The sequence below is a fragment of the Polypterus senegalus genome, chromosome 13 (genome assembly GCF_016835505.1).
Source record: "Polypterus senegalus isolate Bchr_013 chromosome 13, ASM1683550v1, whole genome shotgun sequence".
In the NCBI taxonomy this organism is placed as follows: domain Eukaryota; kingdom Metazoa; phylum Chordata; class Cladistia; order Polypteriformes; family Polypteridae; genus Polypterus; species Polypterus senegalus.
The window spans coordinates 152,796,834-152,817,840 of NC_053166.1; the positions used below are offsets into that span (position 1 = coordinate 152,796,834).

Sequence of the window (21,007 nt, forward strand, 5' to 3'; positions counted from 1 at the left end):
TTTCTATGCTGTGGTGTACTGAGTTGTAACATCCATTGAAGAGAGGCCCACCAAATCAACAAACTAAAGGGACAGGCTCAGTTTTGGGACATACCCTGGACTGCTTGAGGTAGCAGCAAAGTAAGGCATTAAAACAAAACCGAGTGCCATTATGATCAATGCTGCACATCCTCTCTTTGACACACTAACACTAAGGACTTTGAGCCAACGAATTATTCAGCAGAAGTGTGTCAACAAATGTGACTGAGGCTCCTTTATACCAACACCAAAATGCCTACATAATGTCCTACTGTGACTGTAATTGCCAACTCAGAAGTTTTCTTTCTTTTTTAATTTTCTTCCTTTTTAGTTATTCTGCTGTGTGTTCAGACCATAGTGTGTGTGTATATTTATTTAAAGAACTTCTATAAAAAGTCAGATTTCCTCCTGGGGACAATTAATCTATCTATCTGTCTATCTATCTATCTGTCTTCCTCAGGGTGCTCAAGTACCATATGCTTGCTGGTCACTGACTCGATACCTGCAGCCTGCATCTCAATCAAAACTATTACTAGCAAATAATACCAACGCACCATTCCTATCTGAAATGTTAGAAAGCACCAAATGGAAAAAACATAGAGGGCATTATACTAAATAGACCACAGTAGAAAAACATTCAAGAGGATTTTCCCCTGCAGAAAAAAATGCTCTGCTGAGCCACCGAAGGTAAGAATTGAGCATCGAATAGGCAACAGAATTAACGACGACTGCAATAAAATACATGGTCCCTGCATTGGTTCTTTGGCCATTCAAAGAACCACCTATTGAAATCCTCGCATGATAAACAATTGATGTGGCCGTGTTTATCCATTGGTCAGTGCTATTGATTCTTGGTGTAAGGACTTCTAGTAAGTGCTCTGCGGGATTCTCCATCATTAAGGATTCCTATTATAACGAGTTACATTCGTCACGCGACTCCGGAAGGCCCTCTGGCTATTTAAGGCGTCAACGTTATTAGATGTAATTTTCCTTCAGGTTACTGCAGAATGAGGTGCGCAAGCTGCAGAAGGAGAAGAGCATACGCCGCAGGTGGAGCGCTAACATAAAATCAGTGAACCGTCTGCGGCGGAGTCCTGGAATAGTCCCCGCCTAGCCAAACGTCTATTGGCTTTGGCGCTCCACACCTCTCGCTGTTAATTGGGTGAGAGTAGAGAGTGAGGCGTGATTTAATATAGTCTGGTTAGCGCTCCCTCTTCACTGTCGCTCGTGCCCCGGGCTCGGTTTTCACACATCGGTCTCCTGCTATGCGCCTGGCTTTTGTGGAGCCAACCTTGACCTTGCATTTGGAGCTGCCGTCAGCAGAACCCCTGTGCCTTCTGCCCTCATTCTCAATTTCACTTATTTCTTGGGCCGGTATATGGATAGAAGTTCCCTGTTTAAGCTCATACAGGAGCAGGTAAGCGCAGGCGCGCCGTTTCTATGGTAACTGCGGGCATACTACGAATCTTGGGGCTCTCGGGAGGGGTACTCATGAATGTAAAAAAAAAAAAGTGACTGAAGGCATACTGACTAACTTCGAGATCGGAGATAGAGCTGGAGAGTGAAAAGTAAGTTTCTGAGATTTCTGTCATACTGAAGAACCGCTAACCGTGTTGGGATGGATGGATTCTCCCTCACGCGAGGGGCGTGGACTCCATGTTTAGTTGAACTGTTCAGCAGTGTGCTGTAGTGGCAAGGCTAGTATCTATTGTGACGTACTGCACGTCTCGCTCATTCCTTACTCACCCCTCACCCTCTTAGATATTAGAAAAGGAACGGACGTGGGCTACAAGCGAAGGTACGGGTAAATTCATTCATTCATTCATTCGTTCATTCATTCATCCATTCATTCATTTATTTAACAATTCCGAGGCCACCATTTGCACTGATGGACTTCTTAATCTGCTATGTTCTGTTGACAAATGTACTACTACTATTACGGAGGCATTTTATCATTCTTTTTTGAAATTTCAATGTGAATTTCAGTCATTGAACAAGTGTATGTGTAAATATGATGTACAGTTTTTTTAAAGAAAATCAAAATTCTGAAGTCAAAACTAAAGCTTTATTGTAGCTGAATATTTTAATGTAAGTTATTGGTACAGTCTTCAGACTTCATGGTGCTTGACCCTCCCAGCCCTCGATTTTAATAAATTCAGTGTGAGGTTGACAGGTGTACCCTGTGTTCTGGCGGATTTCTCTCATAATTCAAGGCCACATATACAGTGTATCACTGATCTATATAATGTACAGATTGTAATAAAACCATGGAAGCAATAAAATAATTATATAAAAATGAAAAACTGTGTGCATAACTTTCCCAGTGGTGGACTGGTTCCTGTGGCATGTTCTGGTTCCTTGCAATGCCTACTTAAGATAGAAAAAGAAAGGTACTGTAGACTTTTAACAATTATCAATAAGTGCAATGAATATATTGAATACAATTCTGAGCAAAAGAATATCTTTTTAATCTTCTTTTTCTTTCAGCTGCTCCCGTTAGGGGTTGCTACAGCCGATCATGTTCTTCCATATCTTTCTGACTTTTGCATCTTACTCTGTTACACCCATCACCTGCATGTCCTCTCTCACCACATCCATAAACCTTCGCTTAGACCTTCCTCTTTTCCTCTTCCCTAGCAGCTCTATCCTTAGCATCCTTCTCCCAATATACCAAGCATTTCTCCTCTGCACATGTCCAAACCAATGCAATCTCGCCTCTCTGACTTTGTGTCCCAACTGTCCAACTTGAGCTGACCCTCTAATGTACTCCTTTCTAATCCTATCCATCCCCGTTGCACCCAGTGCAAATCTTAGCATCTTTAACTCTGCTACCTCCAGCTCTGTCTCCTGCTTTCTGGTCAGTGCCACCGTCTCCAACCCATATAACATAGCTGGTCTCACTACCGTCCTGTAGACCTTCCCTTTCACTCTTGCTGATATCCGTCTGTCACAAATCACTCCTGACACTCTTCTCCACCCATTCCACCCTGCCTGCACTCTCTTTTTCACCTCTCTTCCACAATCCCCATTACTCTGTACTGTTGATCCCAAGTATTTAAACTCATCCACCTTCACCAACTCTATTCCCTGCATCCTCACCATTCCACTGACCTCCCTCTCATTTACACACATGTATTCTGTCTTGTTCCTACTGACCTTCATTCCTCTCCTCTCTAGAGTATATCTCCACCTCTCCAGGATCTCCTCAACCTGCTCCTGACTATCGCTACAGATCACAATGTCATCAGCAAACATCATAGTCCATGGGGACTCCTGTCTAATCTTGTCTGTCAACCTGTCCACCACCATTCCAAATAAGAAAGGGCTCAGAGCTGATCCCTGATGTAATCCCACCTCCAACTTGAATGCTTCCGTCACTCCTACCACAGGCCTCACCACTGTCACACTTCCCTCGTACATATCCTGTACAACTCTTACGTATTTCTCTGCCACTCCTGACTTCCTTATACAATACCACAGCTCCTCTCGAGGCACCCTGTTATATGCTTTCTCCAGGTCCACAAAGATGCAATGCAACTCCTTCTGGTCTTTAAACTTCCCCATCAACATCCTCAGAGCAAACATTGCATCTGTGGTGCTCTTTCTTGGCATGAAACCATACTGCTGCTCACTAATCATCACCTCACTTCTTAACCTAGCTTCCACTACTCTTTCCCATAACTTCATGCTGTGGCTCATCAATTTTATTCCCCTGTAGTTACTGCAGTCCTGCACATCCCCCTTATTCTTAAATATCGGCACCAGTACACTTCTTCTCCACTCCTCAGGCATCCTCTCACTTTCCAAGATTCCATTATACAATGTGGTTAAAACCTCCACTGCCATCTCTCCTAAACACCTCCATGCTTTAATAGGTATGTCATCTGGACCAACGGCCTTTCCATTTTTCATCCTCTTCATAGCTGTCCTTACTTCCTCCTTGCTAATCCGTTGCACTTCCTGATTCACTATCTTCACATCATCCAACCTCTTCTCTCTCTTGTTCTCTTTATTCATCAGCCTCTCAAAGTACTCTTTCCATCTGCTCAACACACTCTCCTCGCTTCTGAGTACGTTTCCATCTTTATTACCCTAACCTGCTGCATATATTTCCCAGCTCGGCCCCTCTCTGTAGCCCACTGGTCCTTTTCTCCCTCTTTAGTGTCCAACCTGTCATACAACTCATCATACACCTTTTCTTTAGCCTTTGCCACCTCTCTCTTCACCTTGCACCTTATCTCCTTGTACTCTTGTCTACTTTCTGCATCTCTCTGACTATCCCACTTCTTTGCCACCCTCTTCCTCTGTATACTCTCTTGTACTTCCCCATTCCTTCCTCTTTCCAAATGTCACGCCAAGCACCCTTCTTGCTGCTATCCTTACTACATCTGCTGTAGTTGCCTAGTTGTCTGGTAACTCTTCACTGCCACCCAGTGCCTGTCTCACCTCCTCCCTAAACTCAACTTTGCAGTCTTCCTTTTCCAACTTCCTCCATTTGATCCTTGGCTCTGCCCTCATTCTCTTCCTCTTCTTGATCTCCAACATCATCCTACAGATCACCATCCTATGCTGCTTAACTACACTTTCCTCTGCCACCATTTTGCAGTCTTCAGTCTCCTTCAGATCAATTCTTCTGCATAGGATGTAATCTACCTGTGTGCATCTTCCTCCACTCTTGTACATAACCCTATGTTCCTCCCTCTTCTTAAAATATGTATTCACCACAGCCATGTCCATCCTTTTGGCAAAATCCACTATCCTCTGACCTTCTTCATTCCTCTCCTTGACACCATACCTACCCATCACCTCCTCGTCTCCACTGTTCCCTTCACCAACATGCCCAATGAAATTCGCTCCAATCACCACTTTCTGTCCCTTGGGTACACTGTTCATCACTTCATCCAACTCACTCCAAAATCTTCTTTCTCATCCATCGCACACCCAACTTGCGGGGCATATGCACTAACAACATTCATCATCACACCTTCAATTTCCAGTTTCATAATCATTACTCTGCCTGATACTCTTTTCACCTCCAAAACATTCTTGACATACTGTTCCTTCAGAATAACCTCTACTCCATTTCTCCTCCCATCCACACCATGATAGAACAATTTGAATCCACCTCCAATCCACCTGGCCTTACTCCCTTTCCATTTAGTCTCTTGCACGCACAATATATTAACTTTTCTTCTCTCCATCATATCTGCTAACTCTTTCCCCTTACCAGTCATACTGCCAACAAGTTCCTACCCTCAGTTCCATTCTCTTTACTTTCCTCCTCTTCTCCTGCCTCCAGACACGTCTCCCTCCTCTTCTTCGGCCAACAGTAGCCCAATTTCCGCCAGCACCTTGTTAGCTAACAGTACTGGTGGCGGTTGTTGTTAACCCGGGGCTCGACCGATTCGGTATGGAAATTTGTATTGTTGTCCGCATATTGATTTGGCAAAATTTTACACCAGATGCCCTTCCTGACGTAACCCTCCCCGTTTATCCAGGCTTGGAACCGGCACGAAGAAACACACTGGTTTGTGCATCCCCTGTGGCTGGGTTAAAAGAATATCTTTTTAATATTTTGGCAGACATGCTTATGATTTTTTTTTGCATGACAAATAGACAAGTTGAAATTTTTTGTTTGAACTTTTTTTAGAGCAGTTAATAAGTAGTAGTGAATGTTTTGTTTCTTGTAAACATGACGTAAAAGATTGCCATTAAATCCAAATAAAATCTTAAAATAGGCTACGCCTTCATATATCTTGCTTAGTGTGATTTTTGTTGTAGTTTAACCATAATTGTTTACACACATTTGAATGGGTGTAAGACACCATTCTGTTTTCACTCTATTTTGGTTTATTTAAACAACTCCAAAAGCTTGTTAAAATGCCTTAACATTATCAACATAAGTGATAAAAGTATTCATTGGTACTTTTCAGTCATGAAAAAGGTCCCTTTGATTTATGGTGACTGGTGCTGCATTTTAGAAACTAAGCAGAAATAATTCATTAATGTGATCTCAAAACTAATGTTTGCCTTGATATTTTGTGGGAAGCGTATATTTACTGTGCCATATTCTTTAAATGTTGGAGCAGAACTGTTTCCATGAGATACTGATTTCTTTAGGTATTAATGGATTTATTTTATCATAATAAGTTATTTTGGTTCTCAAATAATACCAAATCATAGTCCAACATTAGTCAGAAACATAAACAAGTACATAGTATATTCTACAGGAATAAGAAGTCCAGCATAGGAAACAAAAGATGATGTATAGTGTACAAAAAAAGTAATATTTTCTTTAAGAAAGCAACTTTAGAACTTGGTGAACCATTGGTGTAACACTAGGCCTTTGGCTGCCATTGTGCCTGCTAGTAATCAGTACTACAGTTAGCCATAGCCTAGGAAATGAGCACTCATGAAATTATTTATGTCACACTTGAACTTTTTCATTTTTTTCTCATCATCCCATTGTATCATTTTCCATTCTGGCTTAGAGTATTCCATTTACTTCCCAGCAAATTGTAGAAAGACATACATATGTACACACACTCATCAGCCATAACAATAAAACCACTGCCAGGTAAGGGAATGACTATCTCATTCCAGTGGCACCTGTCAAGGAGTGGGAAATATTAAGCAGCAAGTGAATAGTCAGCCTCTGAAGGTGAGGTGTTGGATGCAGGAAAATTGGGAAAGCATAAGGATCTGAGTGACTTTGACAAGGGACAAATTCTAATGGCTAGATGTCTGGGACAGATCACTTCCAAAACAGCAGGTCTTGCAGAGTGTTCTCGCTATGCAGTGGTTGTTACCTACCAAAAAGTGGTCCAAAGATGGACACCCGGTAAACTGGCAATAGGGTCATGGGCATCTAAGGTTCACTGATGCTTATGAGGAGTAAAGGCTAGTCTATCTGATTCAATCCCACAGAAGAGCCACTTTATCAAAAACTGCTTAAATATTTAATGCTGACCATGGAAGAAAGGTGTTAACGCACAGTGCATCACAGCTTACTGCAGAGCCACAGACTGGTCAGTGTGCCAGTACTGACCCCTATCCACAGTTGAAAGCACCTACAATTGGTATGTGAATGTTAAAACGTGACAACAGAGCAATGGAAGAAAGTGGCCTGGTGTGGTGAATCACATTTTTTTAAGGTTATGTGGACAGCAGGGTGCGTAATGTGTCATTTACTTGGGGAAGAGATGGCAGCAGGATGCACTATGTAAGAAGACAAGCCATCAGAGGCAATGTGATGCTCAGGTCAGTGTTCTGCTGGGAAACCTTGGGTCGTGGCTTTCATGTGGATGTTACTTTGACATGTGTACCACTTACCTAAAAACTGTTGCAGACCAAGTAAACCCCTTTATGGCAGTGGCCCCACTAAAGTGCAAAAATCATTCCAGAATGGTTTGAGGAACACAACAAAGAGTTCATGGAGGAAATCGTGCTGGTGCTGGAACATCTGTATTAACTGAAATTACACCCTCACAAAACCAAGTTGATTTAATGTACTTAATCATGAAGCTCTGAACTACACAGTACAATGTGAAAAAAGGAACTTAAACTTGTTTTCATACTTTAACTGTGTTTATAATTATGAATCTTCATTTTGTGCTCATCTATGGACAAAGCAACATTAGATAACATGTACTTGTCTGAATGTGCAAATGATATGAGATCACATTAAATAACTATTACATCAAATCTCATGTTGTTTTCATATTCTGCCTTCAAAGACAGAAAAATGTTTTTATAGTTCAAAACAATTTTAAGCAGCTTATTAACAGACTTATCAGTGTGAGAGAGTGAGGTAGAAACTCAAGAGGAGCAAATTTAGAAATCAAAATGATTTTATTACTGCAAAACATGTGTTTAGTTATCAGTTATGTTTTTGAAATGTGATTTTTTAATTCTTTATCAATTTCTCTAGTTACCTGTAATTACTTGAAATTTCATCTATAGCACCATCTCTTCTAGTCCGAGTTTGCAAACTTGATCTAGACCTTGGAGTCAAAGGGAATGGGTGTTTGGGAGTTACTATTGATCATTCTCTGAAAGCGTGTTACATTTGTTTGGCTGTTTTTTGGGAAAAGAAAAAAAAGTCTCTTCTCTTACCTCAGAAGTCCATGAGCTTTAGATACCTACCTCGGAAGTTGGGATCTATGATGGCTGAAAGTGGAAAGTTTGTGATCTCTGGATGTCTGATGTGTCATTTCGTATGAACAAGAACCCCAATGTTAATTTCTAGTCATACTTTGTTAGTTAATTGGTGAGAAATTTTTTTTTTTGATCAGTCTCCAAATTATGGGGAATTGTTTATGGCTTGTCCAACTTCATCTGTAAAAAAAAACATTCAAATCAGTCATGGCCACATAACTCATGTACAATACATGCATATTTTTCTTAGATTTCTTGGGCATCACTTGTGAAGCTAAGAAAGATTACATTTTTTAAGTTTCACATGCCTCCAAGATGTCCCAATTAAAGCCATTTTTCTGGATAGTTAACATTGGAGCACATCATGTTCAACTCATATTTATATTTGGACCATTTTTTTTATCCAACTTTTTGTGCTTTGGGAAATTTTGACTTGTACAATTTTTTTTTTAACTGCTCTTCGATTAATGCTGAATGTTATCTTCTATTAGGATCCTTTCTAACCAACTGAGGAACTTCCCAAAGACCTGTTTTTAAAGTTAGGATTTCCTTTTAAGAAACAGACAGACATGATTTAGCAAAACATACAATGTCTTATGAAAGGGAGGGCAATGAGATTGAATGAATATTTTAGACACATGAACACTAACTTTGGTATAGAAAGAATTAGTGGATACCCAATTTTTTATTGGATCCTTGAGGTTTGTGAGTATTGGTGAGGAAATTAATAAAGTAAAAGAACCTGTAATAAGTGGTTGTTAAGAATTTCAAAAAGTTGAAAGAACAATACTTTATTTGAATGTTTTGGTTTTTCACCTAGAAATTTGTATACATTTTTATCTGCAGTAGAAATGTATGTGTTGTGTTATTTGTTAACTTTATTAGTTGCATTATTGTACTTGATCCGAAATGACTGCCATGAATTTATTTACCTTGCAGTAAATAAGTTTAGAAAACAAATACTCTGAATTATAGTATGTGCTTCTATTAGAAGGTGGCAGAAACTGTGTGGAGTGAATATTTTCTTTTATTTTTTTTGATAGCATAACATTGAGGTAGAGTTTTAGAAATTGCAAGGCTGTTCTTTTCCCTTGAAGACCTTTAGAACATGGCAGTGTACCATGTGATATATCTAGCTCGTGATGGCTTAAATTGATGCCATGTGTTTTGCAGCTAGTTAGCATGAATGCTGAACCATTTTTAGAGTCTATTAATTCAAGTTCCCCATTTTTTAAATACGGTATATGCACAGTATACACAGTGTTATGGATGGGATGCCCCATAACGGAAGGACCTGGGGAATGGACATATACAGGGCAGTACCCCTCAACCCACCAGGCGATAAATAGCAGCCCCCCTGAGTTGCTGAAGCATCATGGTCTCCCCCTGGTGGCCACAACAGTATATAACAATATTTGATCTATTTCTTCTCTTTGAAGTGTACTGTGACTCTTGTTGTGATTGGGCTTTCACAGTACAGTGTGTATGCTTAGTTAGTTTAAAATTTAGTTTGAAAATTCTGTGGCACTACTGTTACCTAGCTGTATGAGTCTATATCAGTGTTTTCATTTAGTGCAATATTATAATGTAGATATAATTAATATTCATGTTGCTTTAGTACAATATTATAATGTAGTTATAATTAATATTATCACCTGTAGGAAACACTTTTGATAATTGCATTTTTAATAAGCTTACCCAGTTATGACAACACAGGATTTATTTTTGCTAAATGTAGTATGTGCTTTCATTCCTTATCTAGTGTCATCTAGAGAAAAGCCAAGCAAAATGACACCTTTTATTGGCTAACTAAAAAGATTCCAATATGCAAGCTTTCGAGGCAACTCAGGCCCCTTCTTCAGGCAAGATGTAATCAATGTAATTGCCTCGAAAGCTTGCATATTGTAATCTTTTCAGTTAGCCAATAAAAGTTGTCATTTTGCTTGGCTTTTCTCTACATTCATAATGGCTAACACGGTACAACACCCTAGTACTAGTATCATCAATACATTTTTAAAGTTCACTAACATTATTTGAGACTTTATTTTTCATGTGGCGTAACTAGCCTAACATTCCTCTGCTGACTTGACCTCAAGTTGAGTCTTCTTCCCCTTCCTATATTTAATTTTCCTTCCCATATACTATTTTACTTATCTGCTGAATACAATATATATTACTGACTCCACTAAGACAAAATTTATCAGCTTTTTGAAAGACTACAATTGGATTTTTTGAATTGTAACAAAATTAAACTTTATTTTTTCAAATCAAGTTTGTTAAATATAGTTTGAGCAAATTAAGTTAATGTTATTGTTTGGAATTCTGTGCTCATGTATTTTAAGCAAGTCAATAGTACAGAAATTATTATTATATTTTGCCTTCAAGGCAACTTTACATTCATGTTACTTTTATATACACATTAATATAGTTTGCAGGTCTTTCTTTTACAGTTGGAGCACAGGCAGGTTAAGTGACTTCCTCAGGATCACACAGTGAGTCTCAGGCAGGAACTCAACTAACAGCCATGTGGTTTAAAGTGCCGTGCCCCCGCCAGTGCCCTACATTGCCTGCTTATGCAAAAAATGTACTGATTTATAGTTACAGGTGTCTTTTTAATTTCATGTATATGAGTTACATCTGTAACTTTCTACTTTCTGGGCAACTCCTCTATCCTAAGGGACTATTAGAATGTCATGTTTTGTTGTTGGCCTAAGATTGTGTTTGTGTGCCTCAAATTGTGGCTTTTGTCCTTCATAAATTACTGTGTTGTTCATAATATCAATGTCACAATCATTTAAATTATCAAAACCTCATACCTCAATGCCACTTTCTCTTGACTTTTTTGATATTAATTTTTGGAGTTTTTACTTTTGGCTATTTACTTTTTGGTGTTATTGAACTTCTGGCTGTTTAATGACCTAATTTTTTGGATATGGTTTTGGCTTCTGATTTTGTTTAATTGATTTTGAATTTGCATTGATAACTATAGTATCTTCTCAGACATTATTTGATTCAGGTCCTGACCTAAAGAATGAGAGTAATACCTGTTTGTTCATGGCCACATGCATAGGTTTCATGGTGATTTTTTAATGTGAATTGCTAAAGTCAATATTCGTAATTCATCCTCTTGGCGAGAAGAACTCTCTTCCTTTGAATGTGAGAAATATCAGGGATAGATTGGTGTGGCATCAAGGGCAGGTTTGTGCCTTCCCCCTGTTGCTATTGGAATAGCCTACAGCCCCACACAACCTTGACCATAAATTATGTTATATAAAAAATAGTTGAAATGATATGAAGGGAGAATTCAACAAGTTTTCTTTTTCAGATTTTCTCTTTAGATTAATATTTTTGTTACTGACTTTGAATTATTTACTGTACTCCCTTATATTTGACATCTACTGGTGTTTGCACAAATTAAATGAAGAGATCCAAATTTATGCAATTAATTTATATCAAGAAGAATACCATTCTGTAATAGTGCAGTGATTAGTGTGCATGCTCTATAACTTTAAGGACTCTGATTAAATTGTCATGTTCTTTTCATGCCACCATATACAGTACTCTGGGTTCTTAATAAAGCAGGCAGATATGTATGTTTGGTTTATTGTCAATTCTAAAATGCTCTGTGCAAACTTAAAGGAACCATTTAACTTAAAACAAAGGTCTTAGAAATGTATGAGGACACTAATGTGCTCTAACAACATAAAAGGACACAAAAAGAATGTGTATGTAGATATAGGAACTATATTTTAATGTTTTACAGTTTTTTGGGTTTTTTTTGCATTATGTTTTCTTACTTAAAATTGTTATTTGGATTACCTCAGACAATTTAATGTTATAATTCACCCGTGTTTTCTATTGCCTGGAAATGGCATGATGAAATATGGATTACGATTGGCTTATTCAAAAGAAATTGCTTGGAGTTAACGTGTTTTGTATATGTCTGTGCAGGTTTTCCTCCCGGTAATTCAGTTTACTCCCTACATTCCAAACATACAAGGGTTAGGTTAACTGGTGACTGAGTGTGTAATTGGTTACTCTAAACAGGGCTCGTGTGAGTGAGTATTGGTGCATCTGTATGTGTGAATGTGCCTTGTTCTAAACTGGTACCATGTCAAGGGTTGGTTCCGTGTCTCTTGTCCAGTGTAGTTCTCATAGTCATCAGTTTCTCACAGGGTAACTAGAAAATGGATGAGTAAATAGAAGTAAGCCTCCACCATTGATTAGTCTCTGAGCTGAATCTTTCAATCTACTATGTTTAGAATAATTTCTTATGTAACGGACTCCTGCCTTTATTTTTTGCACTTGTTTCTAGTCTAGTCTTTTAAAAACTTAAGCATATCAATTAGTTTTTTAAAGATGTCAGCTTGGCAGAAAACCTCAAGTCATTTACTTTATTGGTGTAAACACAAAAAGGACATAAAATTGAGGTTTCCTTCAGCCTGCTTCTTGAAAAAGAAAAAGCAACATATGTTGACAATAAAGAAATTACTAATTTCTCTGAACCGTTAAAAAAAAAGCAATACTCTAAGATTGGCTTCAGACTAGGCTTTGTGTATGGATGATTTATTATCACTCGAAGCCATGAAGTACGTAACTTCATTGATCCCCAATGGGACATTCACGTGCTCCACTATGCTTTGTGCTACTCACTAATATAGTAAAGCTTGATTATACTGTCAGTCCCCTAATGTGCCTGCTTGCTTATTTTTCCTGTAGTAAATCCTAAGCTTTAAGGACCACATGCGACTATTTACACTTTTTAATATTCAGTGGTAAACTACAGATATTAACATATATAATAAATGTGTACATTGCCAAGGACAGGTGCTTTTTAAATGGTACATTCTGTTAATTAGCATTTTTTAGTTGTGGAGGTAGTAATAGTATTAGTGTTTGTGCAGTAGAAGCATCTGTACTTCACTTACTAACACACACATTCATTTTTTTCTTGTTTGTACCTTGCAGTTATATTAGGAGACATAAAGAGTAGTTTTATATTTGGTAAATTCTAACAACCTTCATTATCCAAAAACTTTACATGTAGGGAACCTGTTGACTTTTTTTTCAGAAAGAAACATTACTTTGTGAAATAGTGTCATCTCTGAATTCATAAAGAAGAATCATTATTTAGCATGCATGTTTTGTGTCTTTAGGGATAATAAGTTGACTGGCCTAGATGGAGATGTGTGCAGCACACAGTCTAGGATGTGAGCCTGGCTCTCTCATCTTTGAGAAGAGTGAGGCTTTGACTATAGCAGTTTGTTTCTATGACAACAGATGCAGCTCAGCAATAACATGGTTTCATCACCGTTCTTTTCATGCTTTCAAAATTATACTGGTGCATTCTATATAGTGTAATTGTGGAACTGTCAGAATAGCTAATTTATATCACACTGAAAATAATTTGGTGCTGTACAGTATTAAGAAAATTAGGCAACCTTTTGATGCCCACTTGATTCTTATTTAACAAGAACAGATCACTGTGGCAAAGAAAAAGAGACCATAATATGTTGAAATGGAATTTTCCCACTTGGTTATTTAACTTATCAAATTTCTTACTGAAACCTAAAATTACAATGACTGAAAACAAACCTAAATCGCTTCGTATCCTAAGCACTCAAACAGCATTTAATAAAAGAGCTAAATACTGTAATGTAAAATTTATTTAGGGTGAGAACAATTGTGCCATTCTGTTTAAAGCTAAAACAGTATATACCGCTGACCTCGAGTAACAAAAAAAATTTAAAAAAACAATTAATTCTAAATCAATTAAAAGAGCTTGAAATAAGGAGTGGATGTTTTCCAGATGTTTATACTAAAAAGTAAGCATATTAAATGGTCTAAACTCAGGAAGCAGTTTTTCATATAAAGGGTCATGGGAGTCTGAAGCAAATTACTGTGTCATGTACTTGAAGCAGAGATCTTGAAGCATCTGTCTGGATGTGATATTGGGAATGGCACAACTACTAGTAAAAAGATAAACAGCTTGAATGAGTGGACTGTATTGTCACCTTTCACGTGTAATATTTTGTATGTTCTTATATAAACAGAGAGGCGGGGGTAAAACTAAATAAGATCACACTCTTAAAACTGACATGTCCTTTTTTAAATGAGCACTGATTTTTAAAAACCTCAATACTGCAGTACATTTCATTCATCTTTCCATTTTTACTTTCCTATATAAATACAGTAGGGATGCATATATGAAAAGTATTGTGACAAGGTTAAAAATTTAGAATTCACAGATTTGTTTAGGTAAAGCTATGTCTGGATATATCAGATGTTATCTGTTGCAGCATTACAGGGATCCATAATTTATGCTGGAAAAATCAGGTTAAAAACAAGATCAGTTCTTGCAAGAGATGCCAGTCCATCACTGGAAACTTTGGACACCGTTACACACACCTGCATTTACCCATATTGGGTAAATTTTAAGTTGTTCTTTAACCTAAAGTGTATGTCTTTGTAATATGTCAGAAAACTATACCCATAAAAACAACATGAACTTGGAGATAATGTGCAGATTCCAACAGAGACAATGAACAAGTTGGTCATCTAAATCAACTGTGAGACAGGGCTGCCAGCTTATTGGCATCATAATATATTTTACCACCTTTACCACAGCAGACTTTTGAGAAATCTAAATATAACAAGGACATGTTTTTGTTTCTCTTGTACTTGTTAAACTGATTACTTAAAATAAATGGTCATCCATTTCTCTCCACATTTTTGAACTAGAACTTACTTCTTCTACCTTGTTGCTTGTTATAGCCATTAGCCATAGAAGCACATTCTTAAATATCCTGTCTCTAAGGTTGAGAACATGGTGGCAGCTCAACAACCAGGTGACCATTCACAAACTGCCAAAACCATTCTAATTTTCAAAACGAGGAGCAGGCAATAAAAAAGAATTTCATACTGGTGGCATACTTTATCTTTATATGGAGATGATGTTAATAAAGGAATAGTCACAAAAGAGGTCATTGATAGTGATGCATAATGGGGCATCTGTATTTTAAAAATGGACAAATCCTGCAAGACAGTGAACAAATATTATAGCATAACAACAGCTATCTCTGGCACAAACAGAGATGCAGTTCAAGCATAGCATAGGAAATATAAAAATTGCAGCACAAATAGAAACACAAATGAGCTTTGAATTTTATGTGGCATATTTAAAATATAGTAAGGATCAAAAGGAGGTATATAAATCAAATACACATTATAAATAAAGTAACAGAACAGGATAAACTGATAAAGTGACATGTAAATCTTTCAAGGCTAGGAGATCACGTCAATGTACAGCGTGGTGGTTAAAATGGTATCAAAATGTTAAGTATAAAGTATTGAAATTTGTAAAAAAACAAATAAATAATAATCCTAATGTATTTTTTACACTTTGAAGCAGTATACACTACTATAAGCATAAAAGCATGCTGTTTCTCACCTTAACCATGGGAATAGATTTTGGAAAATGATGAGATATTACAAATGAATTAAAATATTTATATACAGAAAACCAAATTTTAAAGAGAACAAAGTCTTTCTTGCATGTTTTTTATTAATTCTCAGAAAGCATTATTGTTCTTCAAAGGTGTGACAATCCAAAAAGACCTCGCTCCTATTATATCAATTAAGTTTCGAATAATTGTATGTACTTCCTAAAAATGATCACTAATGTTTGTGAGATAAGAAAAATTTCATAGTGTTGTCCCATTGCCTGTCCATCAGAGTTCTAGGTGTGATGTTAACATAAATGATTGTAGCCTTTTATTTTACAGCTGGATCCAGAGAACACCGGTTTCATTGCAGTGGAGAATTTTACCAACTTGGTGGAGCACCATGAGTTGCAGCTCGATCCCTCCAAACTTGAGATGCTTTTTGCCTTGGTGCAGAGCAATGAGGAGGGGCAAGTATGCTACCAGGAGTTGATTGAACTAGTGAGTAAATGCAAGGCCTCAGTTGGTGTTAAAAAAAACCAAAAAAACTGTAAGGTGTAATCCTTTGTGTCCACTGAACCCAACATAAAAACTGGTGACTTGGATAGTCAAGAGGGGTCAGTCATGAAATGGCAGCAATTACACAAGTTTGAATTTATAACAGACAGTGGTCAGTGTACTGGCTGCCCTTCGTAGCAGCAGTCTTTGGGCCTAGTAGATTTCTGGTAGATTTCAACAGAAACTAGTTTAGGGCAAGTCTCTTCTGGACTGGCCTGTGAAGGCCCTTGCCTGTTTTATGGTTGTTTTTGGAAGCCTCAACCCCTTTTCACCATGTGTGAGACTCCATTTTACAACAGTGATGTCATGTATGGGACACTTTTGGTTGAACTTTCCTAGCAACACCATAGAAACAGTATATACAAAACTTCTCAAAATGGCAACATCCATACAAAAATAGGTGGCACTGCAGGAGAATGTAAATGATTTTTAACATAAAATAAAATAAGGGTTACCATTGGATTCCCTGGTCTCTAACAACCCTGAAACATTGTAATACATTATTTTTTGAGTCCCAAAATCTATACAGAAAAATTAAAAACAAAGGGCAGATCATGACAGTCGGGAGTAATGTTGTAAACAAAGGGAAATGTTATATCTATGGGAAGAAGAAATGTAAGTACTGGCATAACTATAGGCAGTGCAGTGGGGTCAGTTGCACTGGGGTACCCACAGTGACAGCATGGTTGTTGTTTTGCAAGGCTTTACTATTAACGTGTTTCCCCACTTGACACTGGATTAAAAAGGTTAATGGTGTTATCATTCCCACATCTCCAAAAATGTCACTTATACACTTGATATTTCTCATTGTATTCTCATTTAATTTCACATGGGCCAGTCTGCTTAATTTATTGTGCTAGAATTAATCAAATTTCAGTTGTGCAACTAAATGCAAGTAGTTACAGAGACAGTATTTGCAATGTATAGTCAACAGTAAAACAAAAAGGCTTTAGGTCATTGATACACTTGTCTAGAGTTATTTATTTCAATATGATATCACAACAGACTATATTTAAAACTAGCCACATATCTTCTTTGGTTTTATTTGATGTCTTTAAAAGTCAAAGAAAACAAATAGCACTTTTAAGTGAGATCTCTGATGTTTCTCTAACACATCAAAGCTATGCTATCATTGTGAAAGCTGATGCTGTATTGTCCCGGTGGTTGTGTATATAAGTCAAGATTTAGTTCCTGCATATTTCTATCACAAAAACATTGTTTCCTATTTATTCTGAATACTTCTAACAAATAACAGGTTGTATGAATGGATAGTCTGACTGTTCACTCTCTTCTCTTTGTCCAAAGTGTAAATATATGATGGTCAATCAACAAGTAAAAGCGATTTAAAAATTATGCAGTAACCATAACGGATCGAAACTGATGCAATACAACACTTTATGATGGCTTTTGGGTAGTTCAAACATTCACAGTGTAGTGCTCTGCCATTAATCTGGTTAAACTAAGGTCAAGCGAACAGGGATACTCTGCTGAGGGACTGCACCATTGTTTAGGTAGAGGGAGTGAAACCTGTAGAAATTCACTGAAGGATGTTGCCTTGTTCAGATCAGTAAGTTGTTATGGGTACCATAAAGTTTCTGCAAGTCAGGTACACAAAGTCATCATGCATTATGGCATGTGTAGAACCATAGCTGATATCCAGGCATTTGCCATGTCAATGTGGGCTTGTATGCGTGATGTTAATGGTTGACTAGATCGAACTTTGTCGGTTACACTTGTTGTTCCTGCTTTAAATGTTTGTACCTTTCATTGAGTCATGATCTTTTAACTTCCATACTTTGCCAACATCCTTTGGTAAATTTCAGCACGTTTCACTCCCACTTCTTATAGAAATCTCACAACAGCACGTTGTTTAGCAATGGTGCAATCCTGCAACAGAGCACCCATGTTATTTTAACCTTGACTTCAACTGGACTAACAGCAGAGCACTGCTCTTTGTTTATTTGAAGTACCCATAAGCCATCGTGAACATGTTGTATTGCATCCATCAGCTTCTATCCATTGTGGTTACTGCATAATTTTCACATTGCCTTTACTTTTTGACTTACCCTTGTATGTACTGCATTTCATTCTGTTAAACAATTATAAATTGACCTGGTTTTAAATATAATTCTTTTCCAAACTGAAATCTACTACTTCATATGAATCTATTGTGTGGGATAAAGATGTGACAAAAATAATTTCCAATATATAAGAGACATTAAGGAATATTTCCTGAATTTGCTTTTTTACCTTTTTACTTTCTTCCTCTGGTTCAGGCAATGATGATAACACTGTAAGCTACTTAAACAGAATACTTAATTTTTATCTTTGTTTAGGATACCTTCACTAGTTTTTAGATATAAAAGAGACTGACTTGTCAGTTTTAAGTAATTACAGAATTTCACTGTTTTTCCTTATTTGTAGAAACTGTTAGTAAAACTAAACTAGAACCCAACTAAGCTCAGAATCATTGAGCTGTGTTTAATGAAACAGAATCCCTGTCTCAAGTATGAATTATTAGATGGGTGGGTCCTTCATCCGACACACTCATGTTTATAGTTTCCTTTGATTAAGAAATTAAACAATATTGTTCAGTAGACATGAATATTAAAGGTCTCTTCATTTAGAACAGTGACAAATTAATGTCATTTTTTTCATATAGCAATCACTAATTGCTGGGTGAATCTAGATATGTATAAACAGAATTGTTCATATGCAATGTATATCTGTTTTGCTAATGTGTATTTGAATTATGGCAACAGAAAAAAATTCAGTGAGTTAAAATTATTGTTGTTATTGTTGTTTTTAGTATTAGTACTTTATTATCATCAATATATTTTATTTTTAGCATAAATTACATCACATTGGGTAGTATAGTTATACTGTAGTTATCCCTGCTGCATCATGGATCCAGTTCAATTCCAGTATGATTGTTGTCTTATGTGCAGTATTGATAATCTCCCATTTTCTGTATAAGTACTCAATTTTCATCCAAAATCCCAAACATGTGCATGTTAGGTTAACTAATATTTTTGAAGTGGCCCATTGTAAGAGGTCCCTGTGACAGGTTGTCACTAAGTCCATGGCTGTTTTTTGACTTACTTCCAAAATTACCATTGTAGGCTGTGTGTCCTTTTGACCCAGAATTGGATTAAGTGAATTTAAGCACATTATGTTATGTCTCAAACCAGAGTCTGCCATGATTAGGCTTAGAATGAGGTAACTGCATCAGCATAATTTCCAAGTGGAACCTGTAAATATGCAGATTGAAATGTGCATGAGGAGTCCAAAACATTTCAACATTAGAAAAACATTTTGATGAGAACAGGCCATTAAGAACAACACAATTCACCAATCCCATCCATCTATTTGCTCCAAAACAACATCAAGTCAATTCTTTAATATTCCTAGAGTGCTACTATCCACCAACACTACTTAGTATCTTATTCTACATGTCTATAATTCTGCATGTGAGAAAAAACTTAGTAACATTTGTGCAAAATTTCCCGTAATAAGTATCCAGCTGTGCCCGTGTTCTTGTTGAACTCATTTTAAGATAAAAGTCATGATCCACTGTACTGACTCCCTTCATAATTTTAAACGCTTCAGTCATGTCACCTCTTAAACTAACTTTGCTTAAACTGAAAAGGTCCAAGTCCTTCATATTTTAGTAAGATAAAATACCTTATACCTTATTAAATTATCACTTATATAATCTTGGTCTTGATGTGAAACCTACCTTCTACTTTATCATTTTACCCTGCATCATTGTAAAATATTTTATGTTATGCTTAAACTTTCAAAAAAGCTAGCACTGTGGTGCAATAACAACAACAACATTTATTTATATAGCACATTTTCATACAAAAAAAATGTAGCTCAAAGTGCTTTACAAAATGGAGAATAGAAAAATAGAAGACACAGTAAAAATAAAAATAAGTCAACATTAATTAACATAGAATAAGTAAGGTCCGATGGCCAGGGTGGACAGAAAAAACAAAAAAAAACCTCCAGACGGCTGGAGAAAAAAAGTAAAATCTGCAGGGATTCCAGACCATGAGACCGCCCAGTCCCCTCTGGGCAATCTATCTAACATAAGTGAAACAGTCCTCTTTGTATTTATGGTTCTCATGGAAGGACTTGATGATGATGGTCACGTAGACTTCTGGCTTTCAGTCCATCAATGTTGTAGCATCATGAAGCTTTGAGAAGGTGGTGGTGGCGCAACCGTTAGTGCTATTTCATTTTTCTCTGAGTAGTTAAGTTTTATACACCATCTCAAAGATGTGTCTTTTAAGTTAACTGTTATCTCAAATGCTACACTACCCAAATGGGTTCTGGATCCTGTGTCAGATTAAGCTGGTTTCATAATTAATTCTTTAATATAATTCTTCTTAATTCTAATTCCTTTTTAATGTAGTACATTATTTATACATCCACCTTTTTACTGAAACTTCTAATTCACTTTAGGGTCTTAAATGTATACACAAAGATTATTAACATTTAATGATTCATACATTTACTTAACCTGCTAAATCACCTCCTGTGTCTTAAATCGATGCCCATGTGTTATATTTTTATAAGAGATACTTTTATACTAATTTTGTGTTTTACACTTGCAGTAGAATAGTACATGTTTAACTTGGAAATAATGTATGCTAATTTGATTGGCATCTCTAAATTGGCCATGCATGTGTTAGTATGTTTGGTGATGGCTTGCCCATACAAGGTTAGTGCCTGCCTTGTGCCTTATGTAGCTGGAATAGGCTCTAGCTCCTAGCAACTCTGTATTGCAGCAAGTGGGCCTGGATCATAAATGGCTGATTTTGTTT

At 37.0% G+C, this 21,007-nt stretch overlaps 1 protein-coding gene across 3 annotated transcripts in view; it reads left to right on the forward strand.

The window, feature by feature from the left end:
* The first annotated feature begins 1,254 nt into the window (after positions 1-1,254).
* rhbdl1 (rhomboid, veinlet-like 1 (Drosophila)) overlaps positions 1,255-21,007 on the forward strand; it is a 76,885-nt gene continuing 57,132 nt past the window's right edge. For 2 of the 3 annotated variants that reach the window (XR_005636293.1, XM_039776013.1), the window contains exons 1-2: positions 1,255-1,435; positions 15,960-16,118. Coding sequence is in view for 2 of the 3 variants with exons in the window: in XM_039776013.1 (XP_039631947.1) it covers positions 1,397-1,435; positions 15,960-16,118 (198 nt within the window). In the remaining variant the exon portion in view is untranslated. Of the gene's footprint in view, positions 1,436-1,548; positions 1,587-15,959; positions 16,119-21,007 lie in introns of those variants that run through there. The other variant, XM_039776014.1, reaches the window with a different exon arrangement.